The 24,742-nt window shown below is 44.6% G+C and overlaps 1 protein-coding gene across 2 annotated transcripts; it reads left to right on the top strand.

Annotated features, from left to right (window-relative positions):
- Window positions 1-230: 230 nt before the first annotated feature.
- Window positions 231-24,136, top strand: atm (ATM serine/threonine kinase). 2 transcript variants are annotated; one of them, XM_026193509.1, is made up of 63 exons: window positions 231-384; window positions 596-689; window positions 1,491-1,609; window positions 1,856-2,001; window positions 2,156-2,320; window positions 2,412-2,577; window positions 2,678-2,916; window positions 3,821-3,990; window positions 4,130-4,308; window positions 4,502-4,873; window positions 4,963-5,166; window positions 5,415-5,516; window positions 5,683-5,917; window positions 6,003-6,134; window positions 6,261-6,386; window positions 6,484-6,573; window positions 6,679-6,865; window positions 6,964-7,157; window positions 7,236-7,315; window positions 7,424-7,579; window positions 7,773-7,848; window positions 7,985-8,127; window positions 8,219-8,336; window positions 8,435-8,605; window positions 8,915-9,090; window positions 9,215-9,458; window positions 9,611-9,726; window positions 9,844-9,970; window positions 10,078-10,277; window positions 10,802-10,976; window positions 11,524-11,682; window positions 11,798-11,930; window positions 12,013-12,108; window positions 12,202-12,373; window positions 12,464-12,605; window positions 12,702-12,878; window positions 13,031-13,208; window positions 13,327-13,432; window positions 13,526-13,684; window positions 13,773-13,881; window positions 14,113-14,201; window positions 14,303-14,405; window positions 14,508-14,656; window positions 14,745-14,849; window positions 14,931-15,050; window positions 15,157-15,391; window positions 15,490-15,663; window positions 15,776-15,895; window positions 16,537-16,754; window positions 16,864-17,071; window positions 17,152-17,277; window positions 17,382-17,522; window positions 17,770-17,908; window positions 18,377-18,459; window positions 18,627-18,767; window positions 21,721-21,837; window positions 21,939-22,088; window positions 22,189-22,354; window positions 22,706-22,792; window positions 22,904-23,018; window positions 23,499-23,562; window positions 23,656-23,798; window positions 23,887-24,136. In XM_026193509.1, the coding sequence occupies exons 2-63, from the start codon at window positions 618-620 to the stop codon at window positions 24,065-24,067; spliced, it is 9,285 nt and encodes a 3,094-aa protein (XP_026049294.1). In that variant the 5' UTR covers window positions 231-384; window positions 596-617; the 3' UTR covers window positions 24,068-24,136. The 2 variants fall into 2 exon arrangements, with proteins under 2 accessions (XP_026049294.1, XP_026049293.1); XM_026193508.1 differs by having other exon boundaries at window positions 23,884-24,136.
- The last annotated feature ends 606 nt before the right edge of the window (window positions 24,137-24,742 follow it).

Here is a 24,742-nt window from a genome sequence, read left to right as displayed (position 1 = left end):
AAATAGAAAAAATCAATCTGGATAACATTCTATAGTTTTTTACATATATATACTTCAATTTATAGGTTGAACGTGACTTCAGCAGATCGTATACCACTTCAATAACACCATACCTATTAAAAACATTAGGTTTATTTTCATGCTGATAGAAAAGTGAATGGACTCACTCAATACCTGGCATGAGAAGGAAGTGATGTGAGGGGCTGAGCCTTGCTGCTGGGGCGGGAATATTTTATGCGTGGGTTACGTGTGCGTGCGTGCGTGTGGCTCTACAAGATGGCAAAGTTGTTATGGCAGGTACAGTAGCGGTGTGCCTTACCTCAGCTAACATCTGCACCTGCGCGTGTGACAACTCCGTAACTGCAATCGCTGCAGTCATCTGAGGTCAGTGAACAGTGCAGGTGTTTGAATGGACGTTTGTGAATGAAGTTAAAAGCTTAATCTGCCAGTGTCGTGTTGCTAAAGTAGTTTGCATGAGCAGTGAAGCAGTGAGTAAAGTGTGGGTTGAATAGTAGAAATCTACACTGTCTACTAAGTAATAATAGTGTAGGTATAAAGCGGATGAATAACTTTTGTCAACATCCTGTCCCTCCAGTGTGTACATACGGTGAGGCACAATGAGCCTGGCTCTTCATGATCTCCTGGCCTGCTGCAGAGCACTCGAGAATGACAAAGCTACAGAGAGGAAGGTGAAAAAGACGAACTACTGCCTATCAGTTGTCCAAATAAATGAATTCATAGGCGATTCAATGCACTTTAAATAGGTTAAACAACTCCCTATTTAGCATATTTTAAAATAACAGGATGCTAACTAACACTGTTGTCCAGTTATCATGGCAAAGCAGCCCAACACCAGTAACTACCACAGTTATCCTTTAATTCACTTCTTTTAGTTACTACCTTCAAATCACGGCTCTTCTTACCCTACAGTATTGAACTCAGTCAGAAGCTCAGATTGCACTGCGTATACATCTGCTGAGCATCAGCATCTGTCCTGCCCACTTGCAAATAAGATGCAATTTGCCTGTGGCTTACACGACATCAATTTTGCACTTTATAAGTGTACAAAGGCAGTGCGATGAATAGCTGAAAGACTCTAAAATCAGTTATTTTTTAAAATAAAGGTTTATTTACTTTCCTGGCACAAGTAGCAACAAAAACAAAATAAGATCTGCCAGTCATCTTGGTATGTTGATAGTCTGTATAGCCCCTCAAGTTCTCAGTTGTGACACATTATATGTATTTATTGAACAGAATTTCAAATCCTGGTTCTTCCTGTTAAAATGGGGGGTTTTCTTATCGCTAAGTGCCTGCTCGTATTGGGTCGCTTGATTGTTGGGGTTTTCTCCAATACCGTTGGGTCTTTAACTTACAGTATAAAGAGCTTTGAAGTGAATTTTGTGGGGAATTATCCATAATTAACTAAACCTGAAATAGTTTTAATCAGTGCGGTGTAAATGCTTTTTATTTCATCTCGTTTTTATTATCAGAAAGAAGCTGAGCGCTTCAGACGGCTCCTCCGGTCTCCAGAGATTGTGCAGGAACTGGATCGTAACTCATCAGCTAAAGCAAAAGCCTCCAAGCAACTCACATGGGATGCTGTTTTCAGGTAACCTGCCTCAGAGTATTTGCAACCATATAAATACCAAATGTATATATCTATAAGGTGTTTCCAGAGAAGGTACTATTTTCTACCTTTTTGCATCTTTTGAAAAGTTCTTAAATAAGTATTTGTTCTTATTTCATATTCTGCAACATGCTCGTAACTCATAAATGATTTTAGCTAACATGTACCGGAACAAGTGGCTTCTATAAATGAACGCTCTTTATTCTGCTTGGCATTTTATTGCATCAGGTTTCTGCAGCGCTATGTCCAAAAGGAGACGGAAAGCATGCAATCAAGCAAATCCAACGTCACAGCAACCACGCTGGCCACGCGGCAGAAGAAGATGGCTGAAATATGCAGCCTGATCAAATACTTCATTCGCTGCGCTAACAAACGTAAGAGCAGGAGCAGGTTGCAATATGTTTCAGTTTTGGGTGAATGTATATCTTTATATTTATAAGTATCTTTCATTAATTCATCAGACACAGTAGAAAACATATTGAATGAACTGTGGGGACTGCAGTTAAGAGTGTCCTCTTCTTCCTCCAGGCGGGCCTCGTCTGAAGTGCAGTGAGCTGCTGAAACATGTGCTGGAGGTTCTGCAGAGTTCCTACTGCTGTTCAGCCTATGGAGAAGATTACAGCAGCCTCCTTGTAAAGGACATCCTCTCTGTCCGCAAGTACTGGTGTGACATCGCTCCACAGCAGTGGCAAAGTCAGTGGGCTATTTGGAGTTTTATTTTCTAAACATCAGGAAGCAGACAAGAGTAAGAACTGATGGATCTGTGTTTATTCTTGATCCTTAGATCTTTTGGACTTGTACTGTGGTTTGTTCAACTCCTCGTCCAGACCCATCAACCACGTTTTGGTGAGCAGAGTGATCCACACGGTGGTGCAGGGCTGCTGCATGCAGACCGATGGATTCAATGACACGCTGTTCAGCTTTTTCTCCAAAGCACTGCTTAATGTCAGGTGAAGACTTTTAACACTGTTTTAGATTTACGTTGAATAAATGTTCCGGTATTAGTCGCTAAATTTAAACACTATGCATTCTTTGTATCAATCGTATCAGGCAGGAGAAACACTTGGCTGTTTTGGAGCACCTCGTCTCAGCTCTGAACATCTTCTTGAGATCTGCAGCCATGAATTGTAGGATGAGGCTGTGTCGACTGGGAGAGGAGCTTCTGCCTTCCATACTGTACGTCTGGGCAGACATGAGGCCCAGTCCAGCTCTCAAAGAGGAGATTGTGGAGTTCTTCAACCTACAGATTTGTGTTCACCACCCCAAAGGAGCCAAGACACAGGATACAGGTTCTTCTTTTTAAAACTTCATTTTAAATGTTGGTTTCCAGCGTTTGTGGTTAATAGTGGTCGGAGGCCAGGCTTTATCGCGGGATCTACACTCACCAAACACTTTGTTAGGTACACCTTTCTGGTTCGTCTTCTGCTGCCGTAGCCCATCTGCTTTAAGGTTTGATGTCTTGCACATTTTGAGATGCTCTTCTTCACCTTGATTAAGACCATCCAACTACTTTGTTTTAAGAAGGGCATATTTGAGTTTCCTATCTCTTACAGCAATATAACCTTTCTCCTCTAATCTCTGACATCACAAAAGCATTTTCGCTTAGACCACTGTCACTCGCTGGACATTTCCTCTTTTTTGGATCATTTTCTGTAAACTGCAGACATGGTTATGTAGGAAAATCCCAGCAGATCAGCAGTTTCTGAAACACTCAGACCAGCATGTCTTGCAACAACAAGCATGGTACATTCAAAGTAATTAAATCAGCTTTCTTCCTCATTCTGATGCTCAGTTTGCATTTGGGGGGTTAAGGAGGTAGAGCGGACTGGAAGGTTGGTTGTTGGATCCCTGTCTGCTCCCACTTCCAACCTTCTTTCTGGGCAAGATACTGAATCTCGGGTTGTTCCCGATGCATTCCAGGCTGATGCATTCATTGGTGTGTGAGTGTGTGTGTGTGAATGTTAGATAGAAACCAGTAGGTAAGTAAAAAAGTTTAATTTAATTTGATCGCAGTGCATCTTTCAAATTTCACTGGTGAAAACATCAAAAATCTAAACTTTTGCAAAGCTGTGGCTGAACTCAAGGTTTGCATTCATTTGTTGGCAGTAATTATTTAAACGTCATGAACATAAATATTTGAATATCCTTAAATAAATAACCAATAACTGGTGGCTGCTCTCACTCATACTGCAGGTGCACATGCTGAGGACTGGTCCAAGTGGCGGAGTCTGCTGTACAACCTCTACAACGCGTTGGTCGGGGAGATTGGTCACATAGGCAGCAGAGGGAAGTACGTCACGGGGACCAGACACATAGCCGTCAAAGACAATCTCATTGAGCTTACGGCTGACATCTGTCACCAGGTAAGAAAGCTCGAACGTCATGTATGCACCAAGCGCATCAAGGTTCAGCTTCGCTCAAAAGTGCGGTGAGGAAGCTCATTAGAGGAGGGTGTCTGGACACATTTAATCCTTTAAACGCTCTTACGTTTCTTTGCTGTAGCTGTTTAATGATGACAGTGACACCCACATCGTGGATGTCACCCAGGCCTCCATCAGAGCCACACAGATGGGCAGTCCCACCCACGGAGCTGCCAGCAAGCGCCGGCGTATCGAAATGGGCTGGGAGGTCCTCCGTGAGCATCTGCAGCCTCAGCACAGTGACTTTGATGTCATACCGTGGTATGATAATCACAGCACAAATAATATAAACACATTTTCAATTTAAATAAAGATGATTACTGGGTAGAATGACTTTTAAATCAGTGTTATTGCTTTTTATTTTATGGGGCATCAACTCTGCCTTGAGACACGGAGGACTGCTGTGCTATCAGCGTCACATAAAGACATTCCCGTCTTTTATTTCCTCTCTCAGGCTGCAAATCACCACAGCGCTCACCTCTAAGTACCCATACATGGTGCCTGGACGGGAGCTGGTCTCACTGCTGTCAGTGTTGCACCAGCTCCTGGCAGAGCAGCGGAGGGGAGAGAGGGGTGTGTATGTGCTGCGCTGTCTGAGGGAGGTGGCCCGGTGCCAGGCTCGCTACCCAGAGAGAGCCCAGGTCTACAGGACGGAGCTGGGAAGGCTCTGGGTTAAGGTATGGGGCCTGGCAGTGCGTGGGGTCAGCTCGTCCCCGACAGAGTCCCTCAGCCTGGACCTGCTGGCCTCCATCATCCAGGGAGGACTGATTAATGTGGACAGAGACTTTTGGAAGCTTTTATCTGGATCTGTATGCAAACCGTCCAAGTGAGTTTCTCTCTTTTTTTTCATTGCAACAGTAGTACATTAGATTAGTACACAAAAGATACTAATCTGATTCGATTCCTCGTACGCAGGAGTGCTGCACTCTGTCTTGCCCAGGCCCTGCTAAAGTGTCCGGTCCCAAAAAGTCTCATCTCAGCATCAGGCTGGGACTTTGCGGGGGCCACAGAAGGAGGCACATCACCTAATCTGAAGGAGAGCTTCATAGCTTGGATGCTGATGAGCGACCAGAGTGATGAGTTGGAGGACAGCTCCAGACCTCACCCCATCATTTGCAGGTTGGCAGGTTATACACTGATGTTAATATTTGTAGAAGGTGCTTTTATATTCAAAAGATAAGATGTTCCAGTTAAAAAAGTGTTGTTTATAGGATTCTTTTTTCTGTTTGCACAAACTCCAAAACTCAGAAAATTGAACCTTACTATATATTTTTCCTTTGTTTCTGGATTTTTTCCTAGAATAAAGTTTATCTTGTATTATTGCATTTGTATTTAAGATAAAACCTAAACTTTTCTTTTAATTGCAGAGACTTTCCTCACAATCTTATAGCAAACATCTTGGTCTCTCTTACTCTGAAGGACGCCAGAGTCGGCCTAAAGTTTCTGCTGGGTACTCATGGCATAGAAAGGTGAGGGGAATTCTTTTATTTTTCAACCTCTTTTATTACTATATACAATTTCTAGCCATAACCTGTAATATACAGCCAGTTTCTGCACTGCATCTCTCTCTGCCCTCTCTTGCTTTGAGATTTGGGAATTAAACTAACCCTCTTTGCAACTCTTTTCTCTTCAAAGTGCCTTTTCTCAAGAGCAAATACCCTCTGATGCCAAAGACAACCTGGAACAGATCGAGAGACTGTACCAGCAGTTCAGCTTCAACACGTCGCCGTCAGAAGTCCGCAGATTTGACCAGTCGGCGAGGACGGCGTCGGCCGACAGCCGGTTTGCTGCTGTCCCCGGCCTCAGAAACAAGTTGGAGCAGTCCCTGCTCTGCGTGGCTGACAATTTACTCAACTGCTTCTCTCCTGAAGTGAGTCGAAGTCGGATGTGTGTGCGCGTATGAATGTTGTTTTGCATGGTAAACAATGACATCTATTGTTTTGGACCCTCGACAGTCTCAGTCCACTCCTCCAGAGTGTCTGGTGCGTTGTTTCAGTCAGCTGACCGCTGTTTTGGCAGCTTACGTCTCCACTGGGTTTCTGACTGAGGAGGAGGCCTGCCGATCGCAGCTCTTCGGTAAAGCAAAGGTAATCAGTTATCTAAAGTCATAAAATCTGATTCCAGCCTGGCTGAGAACCCTTGTTTGTCATATTGAAAGTTGAAATGAAATATCAGCCCCAGCTTTAAAGTTTTCGGGCTGTTCTTGCTCATAGGCCCTCGCCCAGGACTTCAGCGGGTTTGTTTCAGGGGTGAAAGTAAAAATGACAGAGGAAGGGACCATGGGCACCCTGAGGTCTGTTATGAAGCTTTGCACACAGTCTGCCAGCAGAAAAAACAAGGTGACAAAGCTTTTCTTCTAGAAAAACAACCATATCTCTTAAAGTCAAAGTCAGGCATTGACAGTGGATTTTAACTACTTTTGTGATCATTCTGCAGGAAAATATTTGTCCCACCTCCTCTGGTTTCTTTATAATGATTCTGCCAGCCAGCCTCCTCAGCGAGCTGGCGGAAATCTGCAAAATGTTGGTAAGCGACAGAAAGAGCATGTCACAGATTTAAAAGACACAAAAGGAAAAACCTTAATGTGAAAAGCAGGCTTGTGAAATCAAGCTCTCTTCTTTTTCCCTTTAGATAAGCACTGCTGCCAGGAGAGTCGCTGTCATGGATGAGGATGACCCCATGGATGATGAGTGGGAAATGACCAGAACTCAGCAAGGCCATGATGTTGACTTGTTTGATGATGGTGAAGAGCCCCAGAGCAGCACCAACGGGAACCACAGGCCCAAAGGAGACAACACCGACACTTCCTGCGGCCCAGGTATGTCGGGTCCTTTCCTGGTTTGTTCCTTTCTTAAAAACACAGACAGCTAAATAAAAAATTAGCACGTTTCATACACATTGCTCGCTACCTTGCAGGTGCGAAAAGCCTTCTATCAGAAGATCATCTGGCACAGCAGGACCTGGCTCTCCTCGCAGTGTTGGAGTTCCTGTGCGAGTGCGGCTCGGTCCAGCCCGTCCACGGCCTGCTTTTCAAACCCCAGGAAGTGCGGCGCAAGCTGCTGCTGCTGGTGGAGCAGATGGACTTCAGTAAAGCCCTGCACCTCAACATGGTAGGCAGCAGCAAATTTGGAGGATCACCGTGGCAACCCTTTAGCCAGAAACACTCATCTTATCTGGTTTTCTTGCAGTATCTCATCCTGCTGAAGAAGCTTCCTGCTGAGGACTCGCTCTCCCCGGAGGAATTTGACTCGCTGCTCCGTCCTCTGGCGTATGAGAACCTTTCTCTTACTCGTATTTGTTAGACACATTCAATCTGCACAATGTGAATTAATGTGTCTGTGGTAATAAATAGATGTATTTGTTGTTGTCTTCACAGGGACCTGTGCTCTCTGTATCGTCAGGACCAGGAGATCTGTGCTGCTGTACTGATGAGTTTGTTACCCTCCATAAAGAGCCTGGGGAAAACCCATCACATGCCAGAGGAGATGAGACATGTGCAGGGATCCTTGCTGAAAGTGGTGTCCGGATTCTGGTTAGAAGCATGTTTTTACACCATTAATAGATGAACTGGCGGCTCTTTAAAAAAGATTACATTTACATACACGATTTCAATTGTTGATAGAGAAGTCAAGTGTAAAATTACCTTATTTAGAAATTTGAAATTCTCTTAGAAATTCTATTGTAGTCAGAACTGTTACTAATGCTCCTATTGTACTGCGTTTCAGTTTCCTGAGCCATACAGGTAAATGCGTGGCATCTGTGCGAGCTGCTTTAGTGCAATGTCTGGTTGCTCTCCTGGAGGTAAAATCTACGATTAAGCAACAGTGTTGCTGTTTTTACTGCCTGTAAAAGTGTCCCATTACTGCAGCAGCTCTCGTTGTCACTGCTTTTGACTTTTCTTGTTCTTTTGCGTTTGCTGTCATTTCGGCTTGGTTAGGCCGACCCATGCTGTAAGTGGGCCGTCCTGAGCATCAGAACCTCTGACGGAGAGGAAGACCATCCCGTGTCTGCTGTCCTTCCATCTCACCTCGCAGACGCACACCACCAAGTCCGCATGCTGGTAGCCGTTTCAGTGGAGAGGTACGCTTCCTCCGTCTTTTACCACTAATAAACATAAAGCAAGACCAAGATCAGACAGATAAATATGTGCTCGCTGGTATTGTGTCTCCAGGCTGTTTCTGGACATGAGCTCAGAGCAACCAGATAAGAAGAAGATGCTGCCACTAAAACACCAGCAGAAAGCCTTTGAGAATGTTTACTTGAAGGCTCAGGAGGGGATGAAGCTTCCGGTAAGACCGAGCAGCATTACCACATGTCAGCAACTCTTTGCGATTGTACACACACACACACACACCGACTAACGTATTGTTTGTGCAATCGCACACAGAGAGGCTGCTCTTCTGAGGACCGGGAGGACGAGATGTTCAACCGCAAGGCCACCCTGCTCAAGAGCTTGTCAGTCGTACTGTGCTGTAGCCCCGTGTGTGAAAAACAGTCCCTGTTTGCACTCTTTCAGTCTTATAAAGAAAACGATATTGAAGAGCAGCTCATTAAAAAGGTAACAAGCTACTTGAATGCAATTTTGCTTTTACAAGGTCTTGATGCATTGTAAAAGTGAGGTAACACGTGCTTTGGATAACTACTCTGACGCAGATTAATACTGCACCGTATGTCACTATGGGCCATCTTACTGCCAGTAAGAGGTGGGATTTTTGCGACTGACTCTATTGCATGTGGATTTATGGGAGTTCCTTTTTCAAGGCGCAGAATAGAGGGAGGAGAATATTTTAAGCATGCAAACTGATTTACTGTGGTTTAGTAATCGTCTAGGGTGACATGATTTGTCCTGTCCTCTTTTTCACCTCAGATGTTGTGCAGTGTCTCCAGAGCGCTGGGCTACAGGAGCGTAAAAACATTCGTCAGCTCTCACCTGAACTACCTGGTGGCCGAGTGGCTCGCACAGAGACAGTCTGACGACCGCTACACTCTTGGATCTTTCCCCTACAGTCTACTGGATCATGACACAATCCAAGAGTTCTATAAGTGAGAAAACAAGCTCATCTTTGCGTCACTGAGTCACATTTCCTTCTGCTATAGTTACATTAAGCTGGTGTTTTTTGAAATCAAGTGTATTAGGACTGAGCATCCTTTTCCAATACCCTTAAAGCTCTTCCTACCCAGTGCTGATCCCCCGCCTGGTCTTCCTGGATGACTTTGAGCAGGTGAAGTCTATCGGCAGGTCTCTTGACAAAGACTGGAGGCACTTACTGGCAGACTGTTTCCCAAAGATCATGGTCAACATTTTGCCATACTTTGCACTGCCGGGCCAGGACTCGCAGGTTGCACAGCAGAGAGAGAAGGCTAACATGGTGTATGACCTGCTCAAAGATGCCAGCTGTCTGGGTAAACAGGTAACACCAGCTTGTATCGACAGTACTCAAGACTTTTGCTTGTCAGTCCTAAGATCTGAGAAAATGTTATTAAGGTCAAACGCTTGGCTGAACAAGCCATAGTCAAATGATTTTATATACTCTAAAATTCACCTTCTCACATGTGTCCACAGCAAATCGACAGCCTGATCCACAGTAACCTGGCTGACATTGTAGTGGAACTGCTCATGACTCTGTATGAAGGAAGTGGAGCTGAAGAAGACAGAGGAGACCTGAAACGCTTTATTGGGTATTGGGATATTTGTCCTCTAGTAGTTGTTTTTTTTATTTCCTTTTACTGTTCATTCATCTAAATACTCAGTATGGTAACAAATGGACGTCAAAATCAGTGTTTAATATCTCTCAGAGAGCTAGACCCGGTACCAAATCCACCATACTTCAGCTCATATGTCATCAAAGCTACACTGGACTACCTCAGCAAGTGCCACGGTGCCAACCACAAGTCACTGGTAGCCATTCTGTCAAAAACCCCGGTATGATGTCTCATATATCGTCACCCAGTCAAACTTTTTTTGTTTTGATAATAGTCACAGTGTTCCGTTTTCTGTTCTATGTGCAATGATGTTACATCTGTCTGTAGATTTCTATCCAGAGGATTCTGCTGGCCGTGTGCGAAAGAACAGCGGAGACGACCAACAGCTACGAACGGCACCGCATCCTCCTCATGTACCATTTGTTCGTCAGCCTGCTGCTCAGGGAGGTGAAGGACGGTCTGGGTGGAGCCTGGGCCTTTGTTCTCAGAGATATAATCTACACGCTCATTCACCATATTAACAGCAGGTTGGTGCACTCGCAGGCAGACTTACACACTGGTGTGAATCCTGAGTAAGTCAATCAGATGATATTATATGAAATTAAAGTTAAAGGCCCACAGATGTTACCACTAGAAATAAAAAACAATAAGTGATTTTAAAATTTGTAACGCCAAGATAAAATCATAACTTAAACCAAAGCAAGTCTGATCACTTGTAATCACTGAAATTGGTCCTTTCCCATTCTTAATGGCTGTTTTTAAGTGTTTATATGTATATATAGAAGTTGTTGTTATCCTTTTTCATATATATATATATATATTATAAAATAGCAAAAAATCAGTCATTTTTTATACTATTCCTGTTCTGCTATTATCATTATTATGATTGTTGTTGTTTTCTAGCATTACCCGGAATCTCGATACCGCTAAAAATTGAGCTAACTTAGCTACATTAGTAGCGCGGTTTTAGGCTAGGTTACAGAACAGTTTTTCTACATTTCACACATATTGTGCTGTACATACATAAACACTGTTTTCCTGCTGTTCACAGACCAGTTCCGTGTGATGAGGTTTCTACCCGCAGCCTGGCTCTGTGCTGTGACCTGCTGGCCTCCGTGTGTCACGTGTCCCTGCAGGTCTGTGATGATGCTCTGGGCTGCCACCTACAGGTCATCATTGGAACTCTAACTGCTCAGGTGACCAGCCGACCCTCCATCTCAGAGCAGGTAAGTGATTGCATGCCAAAGCGTGGTGTTCGTTGAATGTATTTAGTACACAGCATACAGTTCAAAACTTTTGGGCCGCCCATAATTTCTTAATATTTTGATAGGAAAATGGGAAAGACAGTTTTTAGGAATACCACTTCTTGTTTTTCAATTTGGTTTCAATTCAGTTTTATTTACACAAATCACAACAACGGTCGTTTTAAGGTGGTTTATATTGTAAGGTAGACCCTACAATAGTATATACAGAGAACAACCCAACAATTTTATGAACCCCTTTGAGTAAGCACTTTGGCAACAGTGGGAAGGAAAAACTCCTCTTTAACAGGAAGAAATCTCCGGCAGAACCAGGCTTGGGGAGGGGCTTCATCTGCCGAGAGCGGTTGGGGTTAGGGGAGGAAGACAATCTGGGTCTTTTTGTGCACAGACAGAAGGATGGACTGTTTGCTGATAACAAACTCTTCTTTATTTCATATCTTTGTCTTAGAATAACTGTGGCTCCTTTTCAGTGTGCATGATTTTGATTTTGAATCCTCTTTTTGCCCTGAAGGTGCTGAGTCTGCTGCAGTTTCTTGTCATAGAAAATCAGCAGACGTTAAAGGAAGCAATCAGAGGGTTGGAGCCTTTCCCTAATATCCCTGAATTCAGAGAGCTGCGGGCTGTACAGCACAAACTCAAATATAACGCTGGCACCTTCAGTCTGAGACAGGTAAAAGCAGCAAATACATGTGTAAATATAATGTCCTCGCTTTAAAAGTCTATTTAGATCTTCTCTCATCATATTGATACGGAGAGTAATGAATTTTTAATTATCCCCCCTGCAGGAGATCGCCCACTTCCTGTCAGTGACGTCCTGTGACTCCTTACCTCTGACTAGACTCGAGGGGTTAAAGGAGCTCACCAGACAGCTGCATGACAACAAAGGACAGATCAGAGAGCTTCTTAAAGAGTGCCACGGTATGATGCTAAAGGAGGAAGAGTGGTTTCTGCGTGAGAACGATTGCATGTAAATGTTTTCCATCCGTGTCGTCCTTTTTAGCCGACGCGAGCGACAGTGTGCTGGTGAAGTTGGTCCTCAATCTGCTGCAGCTCTGTAAACTAGCAGCCGGCCACCCTGGAGGAGCTGACATTCAGGGTAAAACAAATCAAAGCTGTGTTGTCTTCCATGTCAACAGTTTGATAAGATTCCGTTTGGCAGTGCTCTCATAGCTCAGTCCTTGTGCTGCAGAGGCGGCAGGCAGCTGTTTAGGAGAACTGGGCCCAGTAGACTTGTCCAACATCGCCCTTCTCCATGGCAGAGACCCCCTGTATGAAAAAGCCGTCTCCCTCTTCGAATCCACCGAGTCTCAGTGTCTGTACATCGTCCTCAACTGCACGAACGACGCGCTCACTCAACAGCAGTACGCTGACTCCTCAGATTCTGTAGCTATCAGGTTTTAACTCATGATGATGGAAAAGCTGATGTGCTCTGTGCTGTGGTTGTCTGCCAGAATCGAGGTGAGACAGGCAGCAGCTCAGTGCCTGAAGAACATCCTCGCAACTCAGTCAGGAGTCGACTTCTGGGAGCAACACAAAGGGAACAGAGACCCCATGCTGACTTACCTTAACCCATTCAGAACAGCCAAGAATAAGGTGGGTTTTAGATATTTGTGCGTGTGTCTGCAAGTTACCTCATGGGAGCTCACAGCAAGCTCATGCATCTGATTACTGGCTGCCATCCATGGTCAGGTGGTTGCTGTGGCTGCCAAGGAGAGCACAGAGGCCAGAGGAAACCTGAAGAGCCAGGAGTTCTGGATTCCCCAGGCGGGCAGCCATAAGAGCTGGTTGAAGGCTCTGTGCACAGCGCTGCTGGACAGCGGAGGGGTCAAGTGTGAGGCTCTGCTTTTTTCCCGACCACTCTGCCTGGTGAGTTATCCTAAGAGCTGTGTAGAAGTCGAATGGCTACATTACTTAATTTGTGTTTAATTAGTTAACATTTGTAGTCATATACTGAATGTCAGTGCAGCCTACTACACCTTATTCCTTCTGTGTCGCTCCATTATTCTCTCCATGTTTAGGTGTGGGTGGACTGCTGTCAGAGGTTACTGCCTCTCATCATTCACTCCATTCTTCTGGATGACTCCGATGGGTCGTTTAGGGACTTGCTCTCCTCCCACATTCAGGACTTTTTCAGCTTTTGTTGCAGAAGCGCTCAGGCCTCGAGTCGCTCCGCCACTCCTCTCACGTCTGACTCTGGTCAGTTTGAATCTGTGACAAATATTATTGATCCTGTTCCTTATATTTTGACAGTGGACGATAGATCATATTTAGTGTTTGTTTGCTTTGAGATGAGGGTCTATGTTATTCTCTGCAGAGTCCGACACTGCGAGCCAGGGCGTGCATGATAAGACCTCTCTGCGTACCATGCTTGCAGTTATTGACTACCTCAGACACCAGCAGAGGCCACTGGAAGCTGACGGGTTTGTAGTCAGATATTATTCGATTGGACCTGCTCTTATCTCTGCCCCAGTAAACCTGCTGTAGTATGAATGTAGAGCTTTGCCTTCTTGCAGTAAATCCTTTGGCACAGTGTGCGACTCAAACTTCTGGCTGGATCTGAACTACCTGGAGGTGGCCAAAGCCGCTCAGTCCTGCTCAGCTCACTTCACCGCCCTGCTGTACACCGAGATCTACGTGGACAAGATCAAAGCTAACATGGAAGAAAGTCGCAAGTATGCAGCAGCTTCATTTAAACAGTAACAGGAAAAATAACTTTATCCAGCTTTTCATTTTTGATCCATTCATTTCCTGTAACTGCAGAACCAACTCCAGAGCAACGCGGAAAATAAATTTCGAAGAGAACAGCCAGACCTTCACAATCTCCAGCCTGACCGAGAAGAGCATAGAAGACACCAATATCAGTCTGCAGGTTGGTTCTTCGTGCTGCACACATAGTTACACAGGCTGCTTTGTTTTCTAAATGACAACATCAGGTCAAAAAAATGGGAGGAAAAAAAAGACAGCCACTTTTGGCAACCAGGAAATGCATTGCCATCGAAGCTGATCTTGCATTTTGTTGTATCATCATTATCACGCATCAGCTATTTTATCTGTTTTTAAAAGACTTTCTTGTTCTCCTCTCATTTTTGCATATTTATAGGAGCTGCTGATCGAGGTGTATCGCAGCATCGGGGAGCCGGATAGTCTGTATGGCTGTGGTGGCGAAACCATGACCAGCCCCCTGACAAGGTAGAAAATTTCAGTTAGATCTTTCACACGGTCACTTATTCCTCATTAAGCTTCAGTCATTATCAGATCTGCTGATGCCGTTTTGCCGCGTGAATTCACAGGATTCGCACCTACGAACATGAAGCTATGTGGGGAAGGGCCCTGACCTCCTACGACCTTCACTGTACCCTTCCCGAGGTCACTCGGCAAGTGGGCATTGTGGAGGTATGATTGAAATGATACTATGACGAACCACTTCCTCCAAAGAATGTTTTAGATTGAAATCTTTTAGCTTTTAGCACAGTTTCTTTAATCTTATGCCGACAGGGTTTGCAGAACTTCGGTCTAAGCAGCATCCTGGCCACCTACATGAGGGGTCTCGAGAGCGAAGGGGTCGAGTGGGGAGCTGAGCTGCGAGATCTTCGCTTTCAAGCAGCCTGGAGGAACACCCAGTGGGATTTTGAGCTGTCAGAAAGGTGAGGGAAGCATCTGCTGCATGAAACGCAACTAGAATCTCACAGTTAGAAGCTAATTATTTTTTTCTCCAATGTCTTGCTGTTGCAGGAGTGAGAAATCCAATCCTGGCTTTCACGAATCTGTGTTTTGTGCCCTGCAAGCACTCAGGAATAAGGAGTTCTCCATATTTGATGAAACTCTGAAACAGGCCAGGTGCGGTGGACAAAATATGGAGTTTTACCCTCTGGTACGACAGCTTTATTTCTGCTTTATAACGCGTATGCATTTCTTCAGGGGTGCCGAGGTGGAAGAGCTACGCAAAGGCAGTCTGGAGGCCGTGTCATCTCTGTATCCAGCCCTCAGGAACCTGCAGAGCGTCAGAGAGCTGGAGAGTGTTAAAGAGCTGTTCTCCAGGTGACTCAGGCAGAAGCATACCACACAGTCAGTAACACACGGGACGCCTCCTCTGGACTTATTCATGTTTAAACTCTTTTTTTTCTTTTTCTTTTTTTTACATCAGACCCTTCTCAGACCTCATCCTGAGAGAAGTTTACAGCCAGTGGCGGCACCACTCTCAGCTCCTCGTTGACAGTGACTTTGCTTTAGTGGAACCCATCCTAGCCGTCCGCTCTGTGGCCCAGCACACCCTGTTGTCCAGGGTGGGAGAGCCCGACAGCAGCCAGTACCTCAGCTCTGTTCTCACTGACCATCTCATGGACTTGTGCCGGTTAGCTCGCAAGGCCGGAAACACACAGGTAACATCCACAGATCCACAGGTGAAGGTTTGAAGCACTGTTTTCCTTTCATTTACCACGTGAATATCATATGAAGGTTGCCTCTAACCTCTATCCAGCTGGCAGAGCGTGCAGTCTACCAGATGAAGCAGCATGCCGGCGGTGGAAGGACATTGGCGTCGCTACCTGTGTCGTCGTGGCAACTGGAGGAGGCCCAGGTTTTCTGGGCAAAGGGAGAGCAGGGTCTGGCTCTGGGCCTGCTGAGACAGATGATACACAGCCTAGAGAAAAAGGTCAGACGGGCACATAACGCTGTGTTGTAACTAATGCAAAACAGTAAGATTAGCTAAGTTCAATCCAAATACCAAGATGGGTTATTGAGCTGGTTTGATGTGTGTTGCACAGGTGGATTTAAATCCTGCGTTAACACCAGTCTACACCGAGTCCCTCAGGCTGTGTGGTAACTGGCTGGCAGAAACCTGCCTGGAAAGTCCTGGAGTCATACTGGAGAAGTACCTGGAGAGGGTAGGAAGAAGCTTTTGGCATGAGCAGTCGAAGCTTTATTAAAAGATTAAAAGGGCAGAATTGTGGCTTGTTATCACCCATCTGAAGCGTTTTCACACATGTGGAGTGTCCATAGTTCCTGGAATTAACAAAGTGGCTCCGGTTAAGAGTTATTTTCTGGTATTTTCTTTTCGTGTGAAGAAGAGCGACCAAAACAGGAATCTTAAAGGTCTCAAACGCCCTAAAATCTACACACACAGCTGGGATCGCCTAGAGAAATGAATGGTTTATTACCCGTCGGCCTGGCAGCATGCGGGCCTTCATACGCACACACCCTCACATGAATAATTTATTTATGTCCAGACAAATTAGGAGCAGGCGAAGACATAAATATTAAACGTCTGCAAGTTTACACTTTATGTCCTTTGGCCAGATTCATATAGACAAAATTAAATAATTCATGTGTGTGTCTGTGTGTGTTTTATACGTCTGAATCGGGTCACAGTTTTGTAGTGACATTTTTTTGTGCATCTGGTTAAATCTTGTTTTACTTTTTTTTTTTAATGTTTGTGTTGATACCTGTAAATTTTGCCTGATTTTTGTTTCCTCGCGTGAGAACAGCCCTGTACTGTTGAATTAATAAAGGTCTCATCTCTGCTCAGGCAGTGGAGGTGATAGAGGGGGAATCGGGACTTCAGGACTCCAGGCTCCAGAACCAGCGGACTGAGGCATTTTTATCTCTGGCCCGCTTCTCTGACGCTCAGTACCAGAGCATCGACAAATACATGAACTCGTCTGAGTTTGAGAACAAACAGGCCCTGCTGGAAAAGGCCAAGGAGGAAGTGGGCTTGATAAAGGAGCATAAAGTGACCTCCAACAGGTTGATTTGCACATTTACAGCTCGATGTATTGCATTTAAGCTGAGGTCCAGTTACAACCAAAGAAAAAGTGAAGGCCTGTTTCCAGCCTGTCTTTGTCCAACTTCACAGGTACACAATAAAAGTGCAAAGAGAGCTGGAGCTGGATGAAAAAGCCCTGTCCAACCTGCGGACGGACAGAAAGCGCTTTCTGTGTAAGGCTGTGGAGAATTACATCCAGTGTCTGGAGCAGGGTGAGGAGCACGACACCTGGGTCTTCCGGCTGGCTTCCCTCTGGCTGGAAAATGCTGACATTAAAGATGTGAATGAGATGATGAAGGTCAGTAAAACGTTCACATATCTGCACTGAATCTTACAAATATAATCATCTGACAAAGCTTTTTGTTTCTGTGTTAACAGAAAGGGGTGAAACAGATCCCGTCCTACAAGTTTCTGCCTCTCATGTATCAGCTGGCCGCCCGCATGGGAACCAAGATGGCAACTGGCGTCGCAGAGGATACGGGATTCCACGATGTCCTCAATGAGGTAACGCGGCTCTTTTATTCATTATTGTGAGCAGAAACCGCATTATATAAAAGGTTTGCTGCAGCCACGTCCAGTTTATTATATGTACTCCTCCCTCCTCATAGCTGATATGCCGAGCATCTCTGCAGCACCCTCACCACACGCTCTTTATCATCTTCGCCCTGGTCAATGCCAACAAAGACGAAAACTTTTGCAGGTCCAGGCAGTCTAAAAGTGCTACGCGACAGCTCTCGCAGTTTGATCTGGTGAGTGTGATGTTTCCATCCGTTTTACACGATTCTCTCCATCATGCGGAGCTTAAATATGACACGTCGATTGTCACGGTGAAAAAAACTCATGTTTAACACATTTGCATTAAACGAGGACAGTGCCGTTGCGTTTTGAAACTTTGGGTGTGTTAAATTTTGTAACATGAGAAACAAAAGAAGCACCTGGTGTGTTTGTTTGTTTGTTTGTTTTTTTTAAACTGTTTACATGTTCTCCCTCATTCAGGAGCGTTCGGATGTCGCTCGGAAGATCATCGCCACCATCAGGAAGAAGCGAGCCGAGATGATCCGAGGGATCGAGCGCCTGTGCGATGCCTACATCACCCTGGCTTACATGGATGCCAGCAGACACAAAACAGAGAAGAGTGAGTTATGCTTTATTCACTCGCTGGCCACTTTATTAGGTGCACCATGTTAGGAGTGGGTTGAATCATCTTTTTGAATCAGAGCTGCTTTAATTCTTCGTGGCACAGATTCAGCAAGGCGCTGGAAAGATTTTGCTCCATGATGTGAATCTTTGGTTTCACCAAATGCCAAAGGTGTGAGTACAGTGAACTCATTGTCATGTTTAAGAAACCAGTTTGAGATGATTTGAGCTTTGTGCCATGGTGCCTTATCCTGCTGGGAGCAGTCGTTAGAGGATCAGTACACTGTGGTCATGAAGGGATGAAGACTTTTCTGCTCATAGTTGCTCAGGTCCACTCAGCTGTTTATTTGCTAGTAGACCTAACATTCTACAGTTATACACACTCAGAGGTCGTGAGTATATGTTATGGTTGTGTGCATTAAATGTCCGCTGCTTAGACATCCTTTGTGTCCTTGTTTGGTTTCAGAGGCCATCCCCATCCCCGCTGATCAGCCCATCATGCAAATTAGAGACCTCGAGGAGGTCACCATCCCCACAATGGAAATTAAGGTAAAATACAACTTAAAAACATACAGAGAGAGAGAACTTTGCTGCTTTCAGACTTTATATAAAGTTTTGTTATTTAAGTGTTACTGGGGTGATCCATGTTTAGTGTATAGTGTCATTTTTTGATTGGTTTGATTGAATTATTTGTCTCATATTTATCGTGTAAACAGGTGGATCCGTCCGGTGGTTATGAAAACCTGGTGACTGTCAGGTCCTTCATGCCACACTATCACCTGGCCGGAGGAGTCAACCTGCCCAAGATCATCGACTGCGTCGGCTCTGACGGCAAAAGCAGGAGACAGCTGGTCAAAGTAAGCGTTTGTGCGTGTCTTACGTGTGCTTTTGACGTCAGGGTTTTTTTTGTCTTTCAACAAATCTCTTCTCGTGTGCCATTATAGTCTGGCCAGCCCTGACGGGAAGGTGCTCACAATTTAAACTTGAGTTTTTTTCCATTTAGCTTTGGCCATTGCTAATGATTAATCCTGTTTTTGTACCAGGACAAACAGGCTTTCACTCCTTTATAATGAAAACATTCTTTAGCAGGCTGTGTGTTTGTGTGTGAGAGCATGCTTGTGTTTGCTGACACGTTTGACAGTCAATTGAAGGCTAATGATTTACCACTTTGGAGAGTCGTGGTGAAACTTGAGTTTTGTATCTGTGTGCTTGTTTTGCATTAATATTAAAGTCACAACAGTCAGCAGCATTATACGGCCTGGGAGTTTGACTTAGCAGCTGACAAAATAAGATGAAAGTGAAAAAAACCAGGAGAGTTGAAACTGTGTGTTTGATTTGGTGGTGAAAAAAAAGCTCTACAGCGCAGCATCGCTATGTTTTGCATGGTAGTGTTATATCGATTCAGGGCAAGCAAACACCTCAGTCACACAAGTAAAAATAGGTCAGCAGCCACTCGCCTAGCTTGGGAGTCAATGCACCTAGTGCTCCGATTACCACTGGGACCACTGTTACCTTCACCCTCCACATCCTCTCGAGCTCTTCTCTGAGCCCTTGGTACTTCTCCAGCTTCTTGTGTTCCTTCTTCCTGATGTTGCTGTCCTCCATCGATCACTACAGACGTCTTCTTCTGTTTGTCTACCACCACTATGTCCGGTTGGTTAGCCACCACCATTTTTGCCCGTCTGTGTCTGGAAGTCCCACAGGATCTTAGCTCGGTCATTCTCCACCACCCTAGGGGGCGTCTCCCATTTTGACCTCAGGACTTCCAGGTTATACTCGGCACAGATGTTCCTGTACACTATGCCGGCCACTTGGTTATGGCGTTCCATGTATGCCTTGCCTGCTAGCATCTTTCACCCTGCTGTTATGTGCTGGATTGTCTCTGGGGCATCTTTACACAGCCTGCACCTGGGGTCTTGCCTGGTGTGATAGACCCCAGCCTCTATGGATCTTGTGCTCAGAGCTTGTTCTTGTGTTGTCATGATTTGTGCCTCTGTGCTGTCTTTCAGTTCAGCTTTGTCCAGCCACTGGTAGGATTTCTGGATGCTCTCCACTTCCTCTATCTGCTGGTGGTACATAGCATGCAGGGGCCTGTCCTTCCATGAGTGCTCCTCCTCTTGCTCGTGTTTCTGCTGCCTGAGGCATTCAGTAGAGGTATTCACAGGTGTTGATAGCTTGGATCTTGTTCTTCCCACTCAGCTGACTCCTCAGCTGACTTGCCTTACTCTCTGGTTGCTGTTCCTGTTTGTTTCTGTTTGCCTTTAGGATTCCCAGGTACTTGTAGCTGTCCTCAATGTCAGCGATGTTGCCTTTTGGCAGTTCTGACTACTTTCCCTCTCTTCGTTACCATCCGACTACGCTTCTCCAATCCAAATGACATTCCAATGTCGTTGCTGTAAATCCTGGTTGTGTGGATCAGTGAATCAATGTCTCGTTCACTCCTAGCATACAGCTTGATGTCATCCATGTAGAGGAGGTGGCTCACAATTCCTCCATTCCAGTTTCATTCGGTATCTATAGCCAGTCTATCTACATATACATATATAGAGAGGATATTGGATTGACTGCAGTCACTCTCAGAGAGCTCTTTGAAGGTTTGTAAATAGCTGCTGTCTAATATATAAATGCAAACAGATTGCCAACATGTTGGTATCAGTCTGAATGAGTCTTTGTCAATGACATCAACTCGAGGAGACGCGACCCAACTTGGCCACCAGCTGGTTGTATTGTGGTTATTTTCCTATAGGTTGCACATTTCTCGTAAATGTGAATTCTCTCTGTTTTCGATGGTTTTTCACAGTTATTTACTGTATTACCAAAAACAGATTGCATGTAATTGCCAACTTGACCCAATTCAGTCACAGACAGCAGCAGACTCTGACAGCAGACTGACTGTCTTACAGCAGGTTTCATTGGCAGGTTCCATATGTGTGAAAGTCTCATTTTGCAGCAAAAAATAACTTTATCTTATTGAATTAAAGTTTTCCTCTGAGGAAATAATTTGTGGTTGAAAAGAGGTGATAACTTTCATATATCATGTGATATCATTGTGTTGTGAGTTGTGTGGTGATTCCCACTCAAAGAGATATACAAAAATTCTCCTCCTCATGTACATTTCAGTACAATATTGTGTTTCCTTTAAAAACTCTTGAATTAGCTTACAGTACTTCTACACCTTTTTCCCATCATTCAGAAAATTCAAAATGCACAAATATTTTCTACTACTTTTTACCAGATATTTCCCACCTCACTAGATTCATGTCACATGTAGTCATTAAATCACGGGTGTCGAACTCCAGGCCTCGAGTGTCGGTGTCCTGCATGTTTTAGATGTGTCCTTGAGTCATCACGGCTGATTTAAATGGCTAAATGACCTCCTCAGCATGTCTTGAAGTTCTCCAGAGGCCTGGTAATGAACTGATCATTTGATTCAGGTGTGTTGACCCAGAGTGAGCTCTAAAACCTGCAGGACACCGGCCCTGGAGGCCTGGAGTTCGACACTCCTGCATTAAATTGCATTCAATTTCAAAGTAGTTCCTCCAAAGTTGTCTTGCCTGAAACTCAGAGGAACTATCAACCGAAGAATTCAGCCATTAACAAATGAATGACTGCAAACGTCTTAAAACTCCCAGTGTCCTACAGAACTCAGTCTGTCTGTTCTTGTTTTGTTTCTATGGCTGTGAAGCAGTTTGAGCCCTCACACGTGATACTGGGCTGTACAAATACACTGAACTGCACTAAAATAAAGGATCGTTGTGATGATTTTGGTCAAGTCACCTGTGAGTGATTTTAGTGTTTTAATGCAAACAGGGTCAGGACGACCTGCGACAGGACGCAGTGATGCAGCAGGTCTTCGGCATGTGCTCCATGCTGCTGCAGCGCAATACAGACACACGCAAGAGGAAGCTCAACATCAGACGATACAAGGTTCCCCGATAGACGCACATCTGTGGCACTGCTTCACATTTGCTTTCATCTCTTTTTCCCTTCGTTGCTTAAAAAAAAATTTGTCATATACTTGATTCCAGGTGGTGCCTTTCTCACAGCGCAGTGGCGTGTTAGAGTGGTGCTCTGGGACGGTGCCCATCGGGGAGTTTCTGGTGGAGCCCAATAAAGGAGCTCACAAACGCTTCCGACCCCAAGATTGGGCCAGCCTAGCCTGCCGGAGGAAGATGTTGGTATGGCGGTGCTGACAGGAAAACACTTGCAACATGGCAACACATGCTTGCTATGGCTTCAGAACTCACAGCTGTAGTTTTTGTTGGGCTGTCACTGCAGGACGCTCAGAGACTTGCATTCGACGAGAAGCTGCAGGCCTACAACGAGGTGTGCACGAAGTTCAGGCCGGTCTTTAGGTATTTCTGCATGGAACGGTTCCTGGATCCCGCAGTGTGGATGGAGAAGCGGCTGGCTTACACTCGCAGTGTGGCCACCTCCTCTATAGGTACACCGTCTCACAGAGTAAAGCTCATTATGTACTGTAAATACAAGATGCCACAAACTGAAGGGCGACATATAATTGATGTGACTTGAAACTAAAGTGTTGGTGTTGATTATTATTAAGGTGATTCATGGATCCCGGTTTGCTTTGTACATAAAACACCACCTTTCACCTCAGCGTGTCAACATTTTGTTGTCAGTTGATGTCCAGAGTTGAAAGAAAACATTTATCAGTCATGACACAGAATTAAAAAATATACATTAAATATACACACAAAGAGATTTCATATTATCTCCAAACGACGATCCAGTAATTGTAAAAACAAACCTTCTGTTTTCTGTTTTGTGTCCACAGTCGGCTACATCGTGGGTCTGGGTGACAGACACATCCAGAACATACTGATCGACGAACAGACTGCAGAACTGGTGCACATCGATTTAGGTATTCTTACACCAAGAAGGTCACTCTTTGTTTCAGAAAATGTTTTTATTCCTCCAGTGTGGATGCCCCTTTTTCTTCACTGTGTGTGTTTTTGTTGTTGATGTTTTAAAGGTGTGGCCTTTGAGCAAGGCAAGATCCTCCCCACCCCTGAGACTGTCCCCTTCAGACTCTCCAGAGACATTGTGGACGGTATGGGCATCACTGGAGTGGAGGGAGTTTTCAGGGGGTTAGCTCACGATTATGCTCAGATGTTGCTCTTATTTGTCAGCAGTGGTCTGGGACCTTCAGGCCCTTTTATACTCATACATGGAAAACTGGAAGTAAAGACTCTGTGACAGAGCACGGCAGGCAACATGACAAATTTGAATCAGACATGAAAATATAAACTGAAGTGGAGGTGGGTTGCAAAGTGGCTTGCAGTAAAAATCGACCCCCTGTCAATTCTGAGGTTTTACAGGACATAATAAAAAAATGATCTGATCCTTTTATTGCATGAGTAGCTAATCACCATTGATTGATGAGTTTCCTTCACGATTAATAAAGTTTTATAATTTGAAATAGCATATTACATTGTGTCATTAAACAAACTTCCTCATTAATCTTTTCTCAGACCACAGATTAAGATTCATGTTGGGAAATCTGTTGCTATTTAGACATTTTAAACATTTAGCACTATAAATAATCTGAACCCTGCTTTCCCTTTCAGATGCTGTGAGAAGACGATGGAGGTGATGAGAAGTTCTCAAGAAGCTCTGTTGACTATTGTGGAGGTAAAATCATGCTCTAAATATTATGTTTTATTCCATAACTTCATATTAAGGAGTGCTTTTGTAAGTTTCTGTGTCTTTGTGCGTTTTAAATAGGTGCTGCTGTATGACCCTTTGTTTGACTGGACCATGAACCCCCTGAAAGCTTTTTACCTGCAGCATGACGAGCAGCAGGAGCTCAACGCAACGCTAAGCTCCACTATGGGGGGAGATGACATAGACAACAGCCGTAAATCCAGGTAATCAAGGAGAGAAGTGTCAGAATCAGAGCTGGCGAGGTTTTGTGTGTGTGTGTTCAGGCTCTTCCCCTCATATTCTTTCCAGCAGTGACAGTCAGAGCTTCAACAAGGTGGCGGAGCGGGTGCTGCTGCGGCTGCAGGAGAAGCTCAAGGGAGTGGAAGAGGGAACGGTGCTCAGCGTGGGAGGACAGGTCAACCTGCTCATCCAGCAAGCCATGGACCCCAAAAACCTTAGCAGACTTTTCCCAGGATGGCAGGCCTGGGTGTAGACTGGAAAAAAGTGATATCAGGGAAAAAGTGCAAAAAAAAAAAAAGAAGTTTATTTTGGTTGAAAAAAAGAGAGGTGGGAATTTTCATTCCTTTTTGTACGACTCTAATAAAACTGACTCAACAGATCAACATTAGGAATCAAGCCAAATCACAAAAATTATTAAAAAAGACCAAATAAATGTGTGTGTGTGTGTGTGTGTGTGTGTGTGTGTGTGTGTGTGTGTGTGTGTGTGTGTGTGTGTTTGGAAGGCTGACATGTTTGCTGTGCATGTTTTATGTTTCACCCAGATGAATGTGAATGTTGCTAAGTGACTGTATGAATGTGAAGTACCATTTAAAGCCTTCTCCAGGCGTCATTTCATGTCTGTTCTTTATTATCAGGTAAAATGTTTTTGTTCTTTTCCTGTGCATTGAATATAAGGCTGCTTTGTCAAATGAGTACTGTATCATTAAATAAATAAAAAAGCAGTCAATCCAAAAGCATGCTGGCCTGATTAATGCATTTCATTTTCACTTTAAAATATGCTCTCCATATTTTCTTGTCGCTCAGCCACTGCATCACTGAAACACGCTGTGTCTACCTGCCTATACATCATGTTTTCAGTACCTTTCCACTGCACACTCGGTGTTACAGTACTCACTCACTGCTCTGACACTTAAGCAGATAACACCTG

This window comes from Astatotilapia calliptera, chromosome 14, assembly GCF_900246225.1.
Source record: "Astatotilapia calliptera chromosome 14, fAstCal1.2, whole genome shotgun sequence".
In the NCBI taxonomy this organism is placed as follows: Eukaryota; Metazoa; Chordata; class Actinopteri; order Cichliformes; family Cichlidae; genus Astatotilapia; species Astatotilapia calliptera.
This window is presented reverse-complemented; position numbering and strand designations above follow the sequence as displayed.